This window comes from Hypanus sabinus, chromosome 12 (assembly GCF_030144855.1).
Source record: "Hypanus sabinus isolate sHypSab1 chromosome 12, sHypSab1.hap1, whole genome shotgun sequence".
Taxonomy (NCBI): Eukaryota; Metazoa; Chordata; class Chondrichthyes; order Myliobatiformes; family Dasyatidae; genus Hypanus; species Hypanus sabinus.
In genome coordinates, this window is record NC_082717.1 from 86,683,873 (window position 1) to 86,701,507 (window position 17,635).

General features: G+C 45.3%; 1 protein-coding gene across 1 annotated transcript in view; it reads right to left on the reverse strand.

Annotated features, from left to right (window-relative positions):
• LOC132402400 (metabotropic glutamate receptor 1-like) overlaps nucleotides 1-17,405 on the reverse strand; it is a 246,385-nt gene extending 228,980 nt beyond the window's left edge. Inside the window, exon 1 of the mRNA XM_059985257.1 lies at nucleotides 16,679-17,405. Within this exon, the coding sequence (XP_059841240.1) occupies nucleotides 16,679-17,405 (727 nt within the window). The remainder of the gene's footprint in view (nucleotides 1-16,678) is intronic.
• Nucleotides 17,406-17,635: the final 230 nt, after the last annotated feature.

Consider the following 17,635-nt stretch of genomic DNA (forward strand, 5'->3'; position numbering starts at 1 on the left):
AAAGGTGAAACTGTCTGTCGTTCCTTGGTGTTTGTCTCCTCCTGTCCCCACCCCTGTGGGGTAAGTCAGGCCATTCTGCCGTTGCCCTGTGGGGCGAATCTGTCTTGTCTTGTCTTGTCTTTGTCTCTGTCGGGTAGGTCAGGCTGTTCTGCCATTACCTGACGGATGTTCCTGCCCCACCTTGGTGTGGAGTTACAGATGAGTCCCGGCTTGTCGGTGGATAAGTCCTGGCTCCATTCCTGCGTACTGTCCCGTCTCATGTCAGTGTCCTGTTAAAGATGAGTCCCGGCTCCATGTTGATGTACAGTTCCTAGTCCACCCCTAGCTCCAGCCTCCGAGTTCCCCAAGCTCCCAGACCGCAGCCTCTAGCCTCAAGCCTCGACCCAAGCCTTAAGACCCCAAGTCCCTAGCCAAGCATCGTCATGTCCTCGCCTGGGTTTGTGGGTCCGAGCCCGAGGCAAGACCCAGGTTCTGGGTCCTTGTCCAGTCTCGGGCTCGGAGCCCACCCCAGGCTGCTTCTTCCCAGTCCCTCGTCCTGGTCCTGCTTCCCTTGCCTGGACTGCATCCTGTCCCGTCCTTGGGTTCTGTCTTGTCCTGTTTCTGGGACTCCAGTGTCTGTGTCCTGCAGTTGGGTCCTGATTCAACACCTGACTTATGACAGTAAAGTATCTATAAAATGCTGTTAATGTACTTGCCTCAATTACTTTTTCTAGCAGCTCTTTCCATGTATGTAGCATCTTCTGGTGAAAAAGTTGTCATTAAGAATCAGAATCAGGTTTATTATCACTGACATGTGTCATGAAATTTGTTAACTTAGCAGCAGCAGTTCAATGCAATATGTAATATAGAAGAAGAAAAAGAAAAAAAATCAGTTACAGTATATGTATATTGAATAGATTAAAAATCGTGCAAAAACAGAAATTATATATGTTTAAAAAAAAGAGGTACTGTTCACAGGTTCAATGTCCACTTGGGAATTGGATGGCAGAGGGGAAGAAGCTGTTCCTGAATTGCTGAGTTTGTGCCTTCAGGCTTCTGTATCTCCTACCTAATGGTAACAATGAGAAAAGGGCATGTCCTGGGTGATGGAGGTCCTAAATAATGGACGCTGCCTTTCTGAGACACCGCTCCTTGAAGATGTCCTGGGTACTTTGGAGGCTGGTACCCAAGATGGAGCTGACTAGATTTACAACCTTCTGCAGCTTCTTTCGATCCTGTGCAGTAGCCCCTCCGTACCAGACAGTGATGCAGCCTGTCAGAATGCTCTCCATGGTACATCTATAGAAGCTTTTGAGTGATTTTCAAGCTTTCAAGCTCAAATCTCTTCAAGCTTCTAATGAAGTATAGTCGCTATCTGCCTTCTTTATAACTGCATCGATATGTTGAGACAAGGTTAGATCCTCAGAGATCTTGACACCCAGGAACTTGAAGCTGCTCACTCTCTCCACTTCTGATCCCTTATGAGGATTAGTGTGTGTTTCTTCATCTTACCCTTCCTGAAGTCCTCAATCAGTTCTTTTGTTTTACTGATGTTGAGTGCAAGGTTGCTGCTGTGACACCACTCCACTAGTTGGTATGTCTCACTCCAGTGCACCCTCTCGTCTCCATCTGAGATTCTACCAGCAACTCTCCACTATCAGCTGAATTCCATGTTCTCATGTTCTCGATGTTCCAATTCTGGGAAAAGACTATGTATTGACTGTCTATGCCCCTCAGGATTCTACAATCCTCTATAAGATTGTCCTTTATTTTCTTACACTGCAGTGAAAAAAGCCCCAAACTGCTTAACCCCTGTCGGGAAAAGTAGAGGAGAGGAGGCTTGCCCTAACACAGAGCTGCGGAGACAATTTTGCAGTGAGCGATCGCTTTAATAATAAACTGCTAAATAACAAGCTACGAGAATCAGCACAGAATCTTCCTCCATGTGGAAGGATTCTAGGCAGTAAAACATCGCAGAAATGTCTCCACAGAGGACAAACTCACCGAGGTGTGGAAGAGGGGGCAAAAGGCTCACCAGAAGTGGGAGGTGAATTGTGGGCCCAGTGCTACACGATATCCTGAGGGAATCCGTATAGGTGAACCACATGTTAGACAACCAGATCCCCCATCTCAATGCACAATGAAGTTTGGGGAGGACAATGAAGGGTCGCCTTGCAGAATCTGTTCACTACTGTCATGATCACTGTGGCCCCATTGAAAGGTGGCAAACCCATGATGAAATCCACAATGGTAATGTGTGACCACAGGCGTTGAGGGGCTGGTAGGAGCCTAGAGAGTCACTGTTTGGAGGAAATGGACTGGGTGCATTGGGAGTAGGAACTGATGAACCTGACAGACATCTGCGATCATGGTGGGCCACTGGAACCAGAGTTGTAGAAAATCTAGGGTCCATCGAGCACCTGGATGGCTGGAGAGGGGCGAGGAGTGGGCCCACTGGAGTTGCTCAGAGCGCATGGCCACTGGCACATACATGTGATTGTTGGGTTTGTTGGCCGGAGCAGATTGATGCTGTAGGGCCTGGCAGATCTGATTCTCAAGATCCCAGATGATAGGGGTGAGGATCTGTGAGGATGGGCTGAGGGTCGACCTCTGTTTCTGCTCCGTTGAGAAAGGGCATCCACCTTGGTGTTCTTGGAGCTAGGTCAGTAGGAGATGGCGAAGTTGAATAGCTCAAAGAAGAGAGACCAGCAAGCCTGACATGGGTTGATTTGGCTGGTCTGCTGAATGAATATGAGGGTCTAGTGGTCAGCCTAGGTCAATCTCAGTGTTCCCCCATCTGCGAATGTCTCCATTCCTCCAAGGCCCATGCAATGGTGAGTAGGTCCCTGTCACCTGCTCCATAACAACACCATGTAGGGTCGAACGTGTAAGAAGAGTGCACAAGGGTATGCCTTTCCATCCAGCCCTCACTGGGAGAGGGTGGCCCCAGCATCCACATCAAATGTGTCCACTTCTACGACAAAAGATCCGGAGGGGTTCAGCTGGCTAAGAGGTCAGTGGGTGTTCTGAACATTGTCTTCTATTCATCCCCCAGCAGAATTGGATCGGGTTGTACGCACTCTGTAGACCAAGTTTGGTGAAGGACTGGTCCCTGGGGAGTGTTTCAAATGTGCTATTAATCAAGCCGAGAGGGTAGCAGTTCTTAACGGTGATTTTTTGTAGTCCACGATAGTTGATGCAGCACTTCCATCTTCCTCCATGATGAAGGAGAATCCTGTAAAGGTTGGGAACTGAGGGAATGAATCTGTGTGGTAGTACTTCGGTGATATAGTCATTCATGGCTTGGGTCTCAGGAGGGGAGAGGAAGAGCAGATGCCCTCGAGGACAGGTGGTGCCTGGAAGGAGGTTGATGATACAGTCATGTAACCTGTAAGGCAGTAGAGTGCAGGCTTCCCTCTGCTGATGGTGATGGCTAAGTTGTGGTATTCCTGTCGGAGTTTGGTGAAGTTGAAGACTTCCTCCATCTCCATGGATTTACGACGTGGATTCAACTGGGGTTGCAGGTAGGTGGGTCCCCGACTCAGCAGTGAACTGGATGACCAAGCCAAGTGAGGGTCGTGAGTGGAGAGCCAGGGGTAACCTAAGATGAGCGCAGTGTCGGGTAAGTCAATAAAAAGGAATTGGAGGGACTCGAGATGTCTCAATGTTCATGTGCACAGGTTATGTCTGCGCCCTGCCCATTCCAGACCCCAAGAGATGTCCGCCAATGGCCACGGTGCAAAACAGGTGAGAAATAGTGTAGAGAATCCAAGCTGCACATACAGAGTTTGGTTCAGAAAGTTGCCTGCTGTGCTGGAAATCACCATAGCCTCCAGTGTGCCTAGAGCTGTTGGGGTGTGGAGATGGGCAGAAAGTGTGAGTCAGGCCAAGGTGCTGGACTGAGGATCCTGGGGGAGCTTACCAGATGGAAGGCCCCTCATCTCTTCTTGGTGGTGCTGCTTTCCTTGATGCAGTGGACATTTGATGTGTGGGTGGTCAACTGCTCCACCACAAGGCACAAGTTGTTCCCCCCCACATGCTCCCGCTCCCTAACTGCATGCATTCTAGAGGCATGGCTTATGAGAGCCCCGCAGCCTGAAATGGTTCTGGCAACAGAACTAGGGTTCTGGATAGTGACCTGGAGGGTTTTGCCTTGTCAACACGGAGAGCCAGAATATTGAGGCTTTTGAGGTTGGTGGGCACCTCCCAGGTGGGCAGCTCATCTTCCAGGCACTCCAAGAGGCCGTGATGGTAACGGGCCAGCAGGAATTCTGTATTCCAGTCACACTCCGGCACGAGTGCCCCGAATTCCATCGCGTAATCCAGCACCAAGTGTGCGCCTTGATGCAGGTGAAGTATCCAATCCACTTCCAGGATGGTCAAAAAGCTGGTGCCTCTCCGTGGCGAATTTACTGCAGATAGTGGTTCAATTGCCCCATTTAGCAGCAGCCCGGGTGACAGGTTATCCTGTCAAGAGAGGGCTGATGAAGGCAATCTTGGTTTAATCTGTAGAATACAGAGATGGCTGAAGATTGAAGTGTGAGACACTCGAGGATATGAGTTGCGGTATTGGGTTGTGGATCCATCAAAGTATTCAGGCACTGGAACGTGAGCCTCCGAGAGAGGAGGTTGCTGTAATGAGACAGAGAGTTGGTTGAGGGTGGCAAGCAGATGGTCAATGGCTTCCTACTGCTTCTGGATTGTGTACTTGTGTCAGCAGACAATTTCCTTTTGGCAAACAAATTGTGCTGTGTCGTTCGCCGGTCACCCATCCTGAGCCAGAGAGGAGACTTGATCCAAATGCAGAGTAGTGGGGACAGTTTAGCAGTGAGCAATCACTTTAATAATAAACTGTAAAATAACCAGCCACGAGGGGCCACAAAACAAGAGAGGACAGATACTTAACACGGCAAGGCAGCAAGGTAATTGAAGGTTAAGAGCAACTAGTTGAGGCTGCTGGTTCATATGAGTGAACCAGGACTATGGATGAGAGCTGGGTTTAAATAGGCTGCAGGTGATGAGTTGGAAATGAGTGGCAGGTGACTCCTGTAAGGTGGGAGGAGTCTGCATGTGCAGGTCTGGCACTCTCTCCACAACTCAGTCCTTCAAGTCCCAGCAACATCTTTGGAAGTCTCTTTTGTACTGGTTTCAGCTTAAAGGCTCATTTGGAAACTAGAACACTTCTTACTATCAACTTTTACTCACTGTTGGAGATTTTCTAACAAGGCAATAATGAACTGTAAAATCTGCGAGTGCAGAGTGTATCTCACATTTATATTTGGAATGTGGAAACTCACCATTGAAATTAATCTTGATGTGTTAGAAATTAAAATACCTGTTAATCAGCTCTAACTCTATTGAGCAATAAAATTATTAAAGTAGACAATCTCCCAAAATGCTTTATAGATGAAGATGAGTACAAATTAACCATATGGATGTGTCTTGCAGTAATTGTATCTGTACATGTGCCCTGTTAGTTCCTTGATCCAATGGCCTGAAGCATCAGCTCTTTATTCCTTTATACTTCATACTTTTTTTCCAAAAATACTGCCTGGCCTGCTGTGTTCCTCTAGCATTTCATGTGTGTTGCTCAGATTTCCAGCATCTGTCAGTGTCTTGGATTGAACCCACACTTCAGAGTACATTGCATTTCTCCTTTTTTACGTGCTTCCGGATATTGGGCTTAAAGCCGATTTTGCAACAGTGCATTGTTGTAAAGTCATACAGTGCTGACACAGCAACTGTATGTAGCCCACCATGCTGACTATCAAGTACCCAGCTATACTACCCAGGTGTACTCCATTTACCAATCATTGGAGTATACCCTTCTACACGTAGAGGCCACTTTATTAGTTACCTCCTGTACATTGTAAAATGTCCAGTGAGTGTAAGTTCATGGACTCCTACTGCTGTAGCCCAGCCACTTTGAGATTTGATGTGTTGTTCGTTCAGAGACACTCTTTTGAACATCACATTTGTAATGCATGGCTATTTGAGTTCCTGTCAGCCTGAACCAGTCTGGCCATTCCCCTCTGGCCTCCGACAATAACAAGGCGTTTTTGCCCACAGAGCTGCCACTCGCTGGATGTTTTGTTTTTCACACCATTCTCTGTAAACTCTAGAGACTGTTGTGCATGAAAATCCCAGGAGATTAGCAGTCAAAAGACCTCGATAGAGCGGATGTGTAGTGGATGTTTCCTGTAGTGGGTAAGTCTATGACCAGAAAGCACAGCCTCAGCATGAAGGGACAAAAAATTTCGAAAAGAGATTAGGATGATTTTGTTTAACCAGAGGGTGGTGAACAGATGGAATTCATTGCCACAGACGGTTGTGGAAGCCAAGTCATTGAGTATATTTATAGTGGAGATTGATAGGTTCTTGACTAGTCAGGACATCAAAGATTACAGGGGGAAGGCAGGAGCATGGAGTGAGAAAAATTATGAATCAACCATGATAGAATGACGGAGAAGACTCAATGTGCCGGACGACCTAATTCTGCTCCTGTGTCTTATATCTTGTGTTTCTGGGATACTCGAGCCTGTCACCAACATTTATTCCATGGCCAAAGTCATCTGGATCATATTTCTTCGATGGTTGGTCTGAATATCAACTGAACTTCTTGAGCATGTATACATGCTTTTATGTATTGAGTTGTTGCAACATGATTGGCTAAGTGGATATTTGCATTAATAAGCAGGTGTACTTAATTAAGTGGCCACTGAGTATATGTCTTAGGGATTCAGGTGCTTGTCAAGACCCTCAAATGCTAAGGCAGTAGCTAACTCCACCGCCCGCTCAGTGCAGCCCATTTCAGTGTCAGAAGTACACTTGAGCCCAAAATCTATAATGAGCCCTTTACTACTTTTAAAAGTGTCAACTTTCAGAAAAGAGGTTGTGTGTGTCCTCACAGGAATCATTTTGAAGGTGGGCTTGGGTGCCCTCCTCCATTACCTGCTCAACGTTTACCTTCCAACTTGCATCACGAAGAAACAGTTGTCCTGTGGTTTGCCTCATTCCAGCCGGTGGGAGCTGCTTTCTGCCAGGTTTGATATTAAAATGATTGCATTGGCTGTTGACGACATTGGGATCCTGTTGTGGAGAAGGACAGCCTCTGAATGTAAATCTTCTTCCCCACTGGTGAATCACCAAAGAGACTTAAGCTTGCTGCACCAGATAAGCAGGTAATAAAAAGATGGACCCCAACTCTGCCTGAATGCAGCTGTTGAATCTGGAGATCAGCAATATCTTCCCCTGGCTGGTGCCGAATTTTCTGATCCTATTATCTCTCCAGAGAGAGGATGTGACTTCCTGGATGAGTGGGTAGAGTATTTAGGTCAGGCAGTGTGTCGTCTTCTTCAACGTAATCTTCAGATGGGGGAACAAGCTTTCAAAGGATACACAATGCGGCAGGCAATGGATAACGTGACGTTGACTGGCAGAATTATTTCCAAGTGGGCACAGACTGTGAAGCAGGAAACAGCATGCCTTCCTTTCATTGATGATTGACAACACGGATTGCTGTGGAACTGTTCGAAAGAGGAAGCCGATATTTGTAAAACCAGACATTACATTAAATCCTGCTCCCTCTGCAGAGTGTCCCTTTAAAAATCACAGCACTGCATCCAGAGCATTAGCACCATATTTAAATAAGGTGATATTAATTCATAACCAGTTGCCTCTTTATTAGGAACCGCCTGTATTTGATAAAGTGGCCACTGAGTGTATGTTCTCCATTCTAACGTTCGGTCCAAACAACAATTAAACCTCTTGATCGTGTCTACCTGAATGCTGTGAATGGCTGCACATCAGTGAGGTGACCTTAAGGGAAAGGAGAAGGCTCGTAGCTGTACTAGCGTACCTAATAAAGTGGCCAGTGAGTGTATTGGTTAGTTGGAAACACAGTGGAACACTGGGCAGCTCAGTGGTACAGTTGGTAGAGCCACTGCTTCACAGTGCCAGAGATGCAGGTTCTGGTCCTGCAACTGCACAGGTTTCCTCCCACGGGCTGCTCAGCTCATTGGCCATGGTACCTTGCCCCTAGCATGCAGGTGATTGGTGGAATCTGGGGAGAGTCGATAAGAAGGAAGGGAGAATAAAATTGGATTAGCACCGTTTTAGTGGTAGTTTTTCATGGTTGTCACAGAGCTGATTGGCTGAAGAGCCTATTTCGATGCACTTTCTCTCTATGACTCTACACACAGGCTGACCGTCCCCAGCTTCCAGCAGAAAGGTGAGGGCAAAGAGCCTGGTACTATTCTTATCTTGGGTGGCGGGGTGGAGATGCTTCTCTACCAAAGCAGGGTAAGGTGCTCCTTCCCTCCGCTGGCCTGCAGGTCACCCTTGGGCAAGGTGTAGCACCTGCTTAGCCCCCCACTCCCCACCCTCAGATCAAGGTCACTTGAAGCAGTGGTGGTGGATGACCATATGAGCAGCTGGTGCATATCACAAGTCCTGGTATGCGACCACTGACCACGTCAGTGAGGGAAAAGAGAAGGTTTGCAACAAGTGTCCCAGGGCCTTTAGATCCACAGCTATTTCCTATTTGACAGTGCCAAGAAAAGCAATAAGGGAGTACAAACCTAGTGACACAGAACCTGGCTGCCCTGCAAAAACAACACATCTGGAAGGAAGAAAGGCTGTTGCTATTAGAGGATGGGGTAGAAGTTAATGAAAGTCTTGTGGAGGTAGGCTACATCTGAATTTTCCCATCGTCCCCTGCTGATAGCCTGGCTGAACTCAGCCCAGACCATGAGAAGATTCAGTCTCATTCCCTTGATTTTCCCACTGAAATACAACCTCAAAAGGAATCCCGCTGAGGTCAGATGGTTCAAATATTTGCCGAAGGCAATCATTGGCAGTCCAGTTGCAATGGTTCTCTGTCATCTGGGTGCCCTTTCCTTCTGCTTTGACATCGCTCAATTGAAGCTATTTTCTGGATCCATGTTTGACACTAGAGTGCTTTGCACACCCACATCCCTCAGTGCAGAGATTCTGGGGATCCCATCACTGGCTCACTCAGAGATTGCAACCAAGAGTTTGGCAGGTTTTGCACAAATCCAGTTCATTTCAACTGAACAAGTCATTTGAAATAGTCTGCAAAGCTTTGATATAACTGTACCTAATGCAGTAATGAGATTACAAGTAATGAGATGTCTATTAGAGTCAAGCACAATGGAACTATTACGAATTCTAAGTAATCTACCCACAGACAGGAGGTACTCCAGATTACGTGCTAAACATTTAAACTCATTCTTAATTAAAATTAGCTTTTAATGCAAATGTCCTTTCTAAATTGAATGGGTGCCGGTACATACTACCCAACTTTGTTAAGGTACATTAATAGATTTGTAAACGTAATTCGTCTTTGGAGGGCCAATGACAATCTTTGAATATTTAATAACTTTTGGAATATATACGTATCTAATAGGATTCTATCATCCCTTATCTGGTATGTCAAGAGCTATTATCCACCTAAATGTTACTATATTATTTTAGAAAACACTCCTAATACCCATTGTGGTGGATAATTTCCTTTCAACTGACCAGCGTTGCATTTGGTTCTCAAAAACTTTGTTTGCAAAGGGATAAAGTAATTCAAGCAGACCAATAGCATATGTCACTCCAGCCCTGAATAAGAAGTGTGTTACATTTGGAAATGGCTTCCCAAAAGGCTGCTTCCTACTGTTCAAGTTTCAGTCATCTGAGATGTGTTGTCATAACTTTTGCCTAAAATGCCCTGTCTGCTTTTGGTGTGAAACTTAATTGAAAGATAACTAATTTGAAAATTACATCAGATAATCTCACAGATGATTGTCATTTGTAAGTTAGACTCACAGACCAATGAGTCACTATCCAATATAGGAACAGAAGAAAGCCTTGGCTGTCCACTCTATTAATGCATCTTGTACCTCTATCATTACCTCTCATCCTTCTTCACTCTAAAGAGAAAAGTCCTAACTCTCTCAACCTATCCTCATAAGATATGCTCTCTAGTCCAGGCAGCATCCTGGTAGATCTCCTTTGCACCCTCTCTAAAGCTTCCACATCCTTCCTATAATGAAGCGACCGGATTTCCCATTGCTTCTGCCTCGGTTTTGATCTCACAGGATATGGAACGTGGGGTCTGCAGACCCCATGCCTAATGGTATTGGTCCATGGCATAAAAAAGGTTGGGAACTCCTGCACTTGAAGAATACAATGAGTGTTCAAAGTTAGAGCTCTTGAAGAGATGCAAACTGTATGTCAATGGGCAGCTTGAGAATGGCTCAATTGCCCTGGTCTGGGGGATGCTTTCTCTGAGGAGTACCTTCTCTCTATCTGATCTAACCAGTTCCTCTTGCACCTCACTCTAATCCCCAGCCCCTCAGCCCCTTTTCACCATGGCTTCCATCCCACTCCATCTGCCCATCACCCACACACTGCTCCCTCTGGAACCCCTTCCACCAATGTTCCCATACACCGATCTCTCCTCCATCAAAAACTTCCATGCTCCACCTTCCCTTCCTCTCTGATTCCACCATCGTCACCCTCTTGTCGCCTCCACCTAGCTCCCCCAGCCTCTATTGCAATTTCTGCTCTTCCCTGCCTAGCACCCTCCTCACTTGGATCTACTATTTCTCTCCAGCTACTGCTCAACCCCATCTCCCTCACCTCATTATACTGGAGATCTCCCCTCTGTCTTTAAATCCAGATGAAGAGTGTCAGCCCAGAACATCAACTACCTATTTCCATCCACAATGCTGCCAGATCCATTGAGTTCCTCCTCTTATTTTTACTTTGTCAATACAACCTCAGCCTACACAACCTAAGCCTTTGGATCAGAAAACATCCTGTGCATCTATGCCACAAACCCTTGAACAGCAGTGGAACCATTCTGAGATAGCTTGGACATAGCTGAACAGTTGTTCTGTTATTTATGATGTGATCTAGGGATTCTAACTGTAGAATGCCTTTTTCTGAATATGATGGCACTATGAGCTAGTACATGTCATCTCTGAGAACAGAATGAGAGAAATGCTGGAAAATATCAGCAGGTTGGGCAGCTTCTGTGAAGAGAAGCAACAGGGTTATCGTTTATGTTTGGTGGCCTTTGATCGGTACCCATCATCAATCAAAATGTTGGACTTGTGTTTCTCTCTCTGCAGATGCTACCTGACCAGTATTTTGCTTTTGGGTGTGTATTCTATGGTCCTTTGGGAAGAAGGCTGAACGATTCTCCAAAGAGAAGCTAACATACACCTCACTTGCATGACTGAACTGACTGTACTTTCATTGAAATGCAAGCAATTTCCTACAAGTTCTCGTCAGCTAGAAAATTAAAATGCACAACCATGTAGTATTAATGTGGTCTTATTAGAACTCAGTAACATCAAGCCTAATTTGAAAGTATCACTCCCAGATTATTCAGGTGTGGCTAATCAAGACTTTTACTCATGGGAGAGAGGAAAGAGATTAAAGATAACCTGATTCTTTTCTTTGCCAAATTGCTAAATCACGTATGCATTACCTTTGATACCATTTGACATTTTATATTTGTTCAGCTTTCAGAATGTCATTGTTGCTGGCAGGTCAAGAACCTATTGTTGACCTCCAGTTGTTCTTGAAACTGGTAGCTGGCATGACCATTTAGTAATCATCCACATTGGGTTTGGAGTCACAAATAGGCTAAGCCAGCTGGGTAAGAAAGGCATCAATGAACCAGGCAGGTTTTTTAAACAATGGTCATTGCTATTAATGAATCATATCTTTTCTCCCCCAAGTTCCAGAATAGCAGGTGATTTTAATTCTGAGCTTGTTAAAGTGGGATTTGAACGCTGGCCTCTGAACTGTTAGCTTAGACCTCTGGATTACCTTGCCTGGAAAATTAATTAGTGAGCTATCACCATACCCATGGAAGCAATGTTATTTTAGTAAATCCCCCATTCCATGAAATTTATGAAAAGTAGTCTTGTGTTACAAATTCAACCTTCTCAGTGCTTTACCAGCACTTTGATCCTTTTCCAAATGACATGGACTGGGCTGGTTAACCTCATTTGTCCTCAAGAGGATGCATCAGAACTCCAATCCATCTTTGGCTATTGGTGAAATTAAATATGTTGGGAATCTTAATCTCTTTAGCTCATATTTCTATGAGAAATGTAATAGAATTAAATCACATTTTGACTGTTTTGAATGTGAATATTTACTCGCTATTATGTAATGACAAATGACCTTCAAAAATAAAATTGATGGTAATTGGAATACTGATTTGGTACACTGTTAGTCCAGTAGGCTACATGCCAAGTTACAATATTGAGCAAAGTACTGTACACCCTTCTTATTAAAGGAAATAGATTGCATAACATGCTCACCTAATGTTGGCTCATTTCCCCCCAATTTCATAAGTTCCTTTTGCAGACTGCTCTCTGACTTGGATACCAGGAGCATTTCAACGCTTCGGGTACTTGGTACCTAACTCAGAGACCAGTCTGCAAAACAAAATTACATGTACAGTATGTAATTGGGGTAACAATGAATGAGAATTTCAATATTTCAGTGGTGGTGTATTCAGATATTGCTGCTAAGAATATTAAATAATTTGTGATTATTCTCAGTGCATTAGAACTTATTCTAGCACCAAGCATTTCATACTCTCTGAAAAGCTAATCAAATAATCAGTATGCACACTCTCAGTGTTGAGCTTATCAGTTGGAGATCAGGGTATATTGCTGTGATTTTCCATTCATTAATATTTTTAAGATGAAAAGGCGAGTCTCTTAGTTCACGGGTACAAATTCAAAGTGGCTGACTTTGTTGGGTTTGGATATTTGGAGAAGAGCTCTTGAGAACCAGCATCATTAGAATTTAGACACAAGAGATTCTGTAAATTCCGTAAGTTCAGAGTAACACACACAAAATGGAATAAACAGTTGATGTTTTGGGTTGCGACCATTCAAAAGTTTCTTGACCCAAAATAGCAACTGCTTGTTAATTTTCATAGATGCTGCCTGACCTGCTGAGTTCCTCCAGCATTTTGCATCTGTCTTTATAATTTAGACCTATACTTCAATCCTATTACATTCCTTTGTGGTTTTAAACTTTTTAAATGGTGGGCACTCTCGTTTCAGTGGAGATGGAGAACCCTCTCTGGAATTGTCACCATGTTGTGAGTCCCTGAGATCCTGAGAGTGATGCTGACTGGAGTTTAGCCATCCGGCACTTAGCTCCTGGTAGTGTTGTGGTGGTAAATTTCCAGATAAAGGGCGATCCAACCAAGACTTCAGTGGTGGAGCTGATGGGAGATGATAACATAACACAACAGTGAAAGTGGAGGAAGACTGCAGCTCTGGGCCCTGAGCTGGATCTGTCAAGGGTTTTGTGGTGGCTGCCTATGCATCAGGTTTCCCGTGTTACACAAAGCCATACGCAGTCATTCTCCATTATGGGAATCCACCCTACAACCACTAAGGAGAACATCATACTCAACTCAAGTGACCACCCTGCTCTTCTCAAGATGGAAAACATGGTGACCATCTCTCTATCAATTCCACATAAGCCCATATGTCAAAGTTTCCACAACCAATGGAAAATTCACTTGGTTATGACTGAAAGCTCCAGGAGGACGCTGCTGAAAAGTTTCTAATATTCTGCAATCATTTTTTTCACTAGACTGCAGCATAATAAAATTATGTTTCTTGATTAGGTTTGCCAACAGTGCCCACAACAACAGCAGGGTTACTGTTTTTGATTCGATAAGGCTGTAGAGAGTTGCAAACTCAGCCAATTCCATCATGGGGACTAGGCTCCCCTAGATGAGGACACCTTCAAAAGGTGATGCCTTAGAAAGGCAACATTCATCATTAAGGACCCCCACCATCCAGGACATGCCCTCTCTTCATTGCTACCATCAAGGAGGAAGTACAAGAGCCTGAAGATACAAACAAAGTCTCAGAAACAGTTTGTTTTCCTCTGCCATCAGATGTATGAATGGACCATGAACCCATGAACACCACCTCACTATTTTTTCTTTTTTTTGCTTGCTTTTTGCAATACTTATTCATTTTAATATATATTTCTTACAGTAGTTGCAAAGCACAGCTCCACAAATTTAACAAATTTCATGACATTTGCTAGTGATATTAAATCTGATTCTGATAGTGAAGTTTTGCAAGGGAACACACACCAGTCCTCATCAAGGAGTCAGCAGGGGAAAGGGTGAACAGTTTCAATTTTCTCGGTCAATATCTCTGAAGATCTATCCTGGGCCCAACATATTGATGCAATTGCAAAGAAGACACATCACCAGCGATACTTCATTAGGAGTCTGAGGACATTTAGTATGCCACCAGAGACTCTGGCCCATTTCTACAGATGTACTGTGGAGAGCATTCTAACTGGTTGCACCATCATCTGGTATGGAGGGGACGCAGCACAGGATTGGAGAAAGCTGCAAGGGTAGTGGATTCAGCCAGCTCCATCATGGACACCAACCTTCCCACCATTGAGGACATCTTCAAAAGGTGATGCACCAAAAGGCAATGTCCATCTTTAAAGAACCCCATCACCCTGGATGTGATGGGGTTATTACTACCACGAGGGAGGGAGGAGGTACAGGAGCCTGAAGATACACACTCATATATTAGGAACAGCTTCTGCCCTTCCACCATCAGGCTTCTGAACATGAATACTACCTCACTAGTTTGCTCTCTTTTTTTGCACTACATTTTAAAGTTTATTTATATGGATATATATTTTTTCTTACTATAATGTGTAGTGCATTTATCTATTACACTGTAAAGCTGTCGCAAACAACAAATTTTGTGATGCATGACAGTGATATTAAACCTGATTCTGATTCTAATTGTGAGGTCCAGGTCTGCTAGTAAACTGAAGAAGTGGAAATCCTGAAGGCAACAGATAAACTCCAGGATCATAAGCTTTGTAAGGTAGGGACACAGGCTGGTGCTCAGTTTAATGCAAAACATGCTGACAGCTGACAAGTCTATTACTTTAAACTGTGAGACATGGGGAGATGAGCATGGGGTGAGTGAGGTAATTGAGAAACTGGGTGGAGCACAATATGTTCATGTGAAGAAGGTGCATGAGCTGATGCGAGGTAGGGACAGTGAGTTGAAACAGAACCTTCTCGGTCATTCTTATGAAGGATGAGCCAGTGTCTATTAAGATTTCCTGATCCAATGATTGGGATTTCCTGTTCTAGCAAAATCCTGGAAATATAACCAGACGGGCCGGGCTCTGACCCCACCCGTGGGGATTTCGTATCGTGAGAGAGGGCGGGGTACACTCCCTGGGTGGAGTCATCTTTCATTCAACAGGGAGCGCTTTGCAGGAACTGGGTGCATGGCAGAACCTGCAGCTCCAGATTCCCTTCAGGTCATGCACGACTCCGGCACCACGGAGTCCGCCTTCGATAGTTTGCTGCTTTACCGCACCTCGGAGCACTTCCCCACATGAACACAAGGTAAAGGTTCAGACCCAGCTTCTCAAGTGCAATGGGGAATAGATAAGAATACCTAACCTTGCCAGAAATATCCTCGGCTCAGTAATAGTGTTTTTTTGATGTGATGAAGTAGGATTCTTGTGATGGCAATTGAGGTCAGCTCAAGAAGTTGTAAGGTATATTTTTTTTAAACTGTCAAATTTTTATGTAGCTCAAGGGCTTAAAATTAATGAGATCAACATGCCTCCACAGCTGAGGTTTTGTAGAAAGCTCGGAAGGTGACCTCTGCTTGAGGAAAGGTTGGAATCCAGTCAGGAGCCCACCTGGCCCTCCAACAGAAACTCACCTGGGGCAATAAGAGGCCTGTAATAATGCAGCCTGCAGAATACCCGCTGTACTCGGGGTGTGGCAACCGTCTGTCCCTGTCAGAAATCCCTGCCATTTTAACCAAGTGCCAGCACAGTTACAAGACAACCCAGTTTAACATAACGGCGCCGGTTATACTGGCGACTCAGACTAGTTGAATTTGTTGAAAGTTCTGACTTAGGGCCCCTGACATAAAACTTTAACTACTTCCCCATCCACAGAAACTAGCCGGCCTGCTGAGTATTTCCCAGGAATGTCTGGTCACATCCTAAGGCTGGTAATTGGGATGAGTGTAGATGGGAAGAAAGGTTAACATGAACGCGTCGGGCCGAAGGGCTCGTTTCTGTGTCCTTATGACTATTGTAAGGGTCTTTGTAACTGTATTGCAATGTAATTGTAATGGAGTCTAATTGTATGGCTGTAATTCTGCGTGGTGTATATACTTTAGAATACGTTTCGACGACCAGGCTCAAGGTTTACTTACCGAACTTACGCGTGACCTAATTAAGAAGTTGCGGGCCCACTAGCGCGCAGTTATACAACTAGCTGTGTTCTACAGAACAGTCAGATAGATAACGGGGACTGAGAGCTTTGTGCACAATGCACGGAGCAATAAGCTTCCAACAATACCAGTGACAACCGGGAGGGCAGCACATCTGCACCGTGCAGCTACTTTGGAGCCGAGTTGCAATTCGCTCGTTTTTTAAACCACTATTCTAAAATCTTCATGCTTCTGTTTATCCCGTACAGCCCCACAATTGAGAAACCATCTCCAAACCCTGCCAAAACTCCATGCGCCAGTTACCAAGTTATACTGTAGTTCTACCGGCGATACAAGTTCGCCCCGCAGCTGTGTGAAACCAGAGCGTGCACAAGCAACGCACTCCGCTTTACCTTCAGTGTGAACGGCAGACACATAGGTCCAGTTGTACCGCTGCACGATGTCCAGCATTGCTCGGGCCTGAAGGGTATCTGAGGGTACAACTCTTAGGAAATACTGGAACAGTGTCTTGTCGCTCAAGTCAATGCTGGTGGCCGAGTAGGCGATCTGGGGAATATTGAAGAGCTGTAACAGGTTCTGCACCTGAATGGCCACAGAACTGGAACCCGGCCCAATCACCCCAGCGATGGGGGTCTTGGTTTTCGCACCCGCGACTGGTCCTTCCAGGCACTGGGTTAGCCCATCCCTCTCGTTCCTCATGGAGATGAGGGAGTCACGGATGAACTCGATGCTCTGCTCCAGGGCAACTGACGAGTGCCAGCACGAGTCCCTGATCTCACAACCCAGAGTGATGTTGGGCAGGAGATTGTGGTTGGCATTGATCATGTCCAGAGTGTGAAACATGGCTTCTACCCTTTGGATCCCATACTGCTCCCGAACCTCTCCACACTTCCTCTCGGGCACTTTCTCGGCCGGGGGCTGGTGGTGTACAGAGAAGAGGGCGCCAATAATCACATCGCCGTCCTTGCGAGCGACCGAGCGCTGAGCCGTGTTCATGGACAGCAGAACTCTCTTGCCCACTTCATGTTCCTTGGCGCAGGGGGTCAGCGGGATGATGAGCAGCCAAAGGGCCACGACTTCAAAGCAAGGGTTCCTGCTGTTGCCCAGGCCGCTCTTCATGGTTATCATCTCACCAGACACATTGAGACGCAAGGTTTAGTATTTGTAAAGGGCTTTCAGTCTGTGGAAACGCGCCATTGAGGCTGAAAAAGAAGTCACCAAAAGTGATATTAGGACATGCGAAGAACATAGACAAGTACAGCATAGGCCTTTCGGCTACTACGATTACGTTTAACACCATGTCAAATTTAATAATTCTCTTCTCTCTGCACATGATCAATATCTGTCCA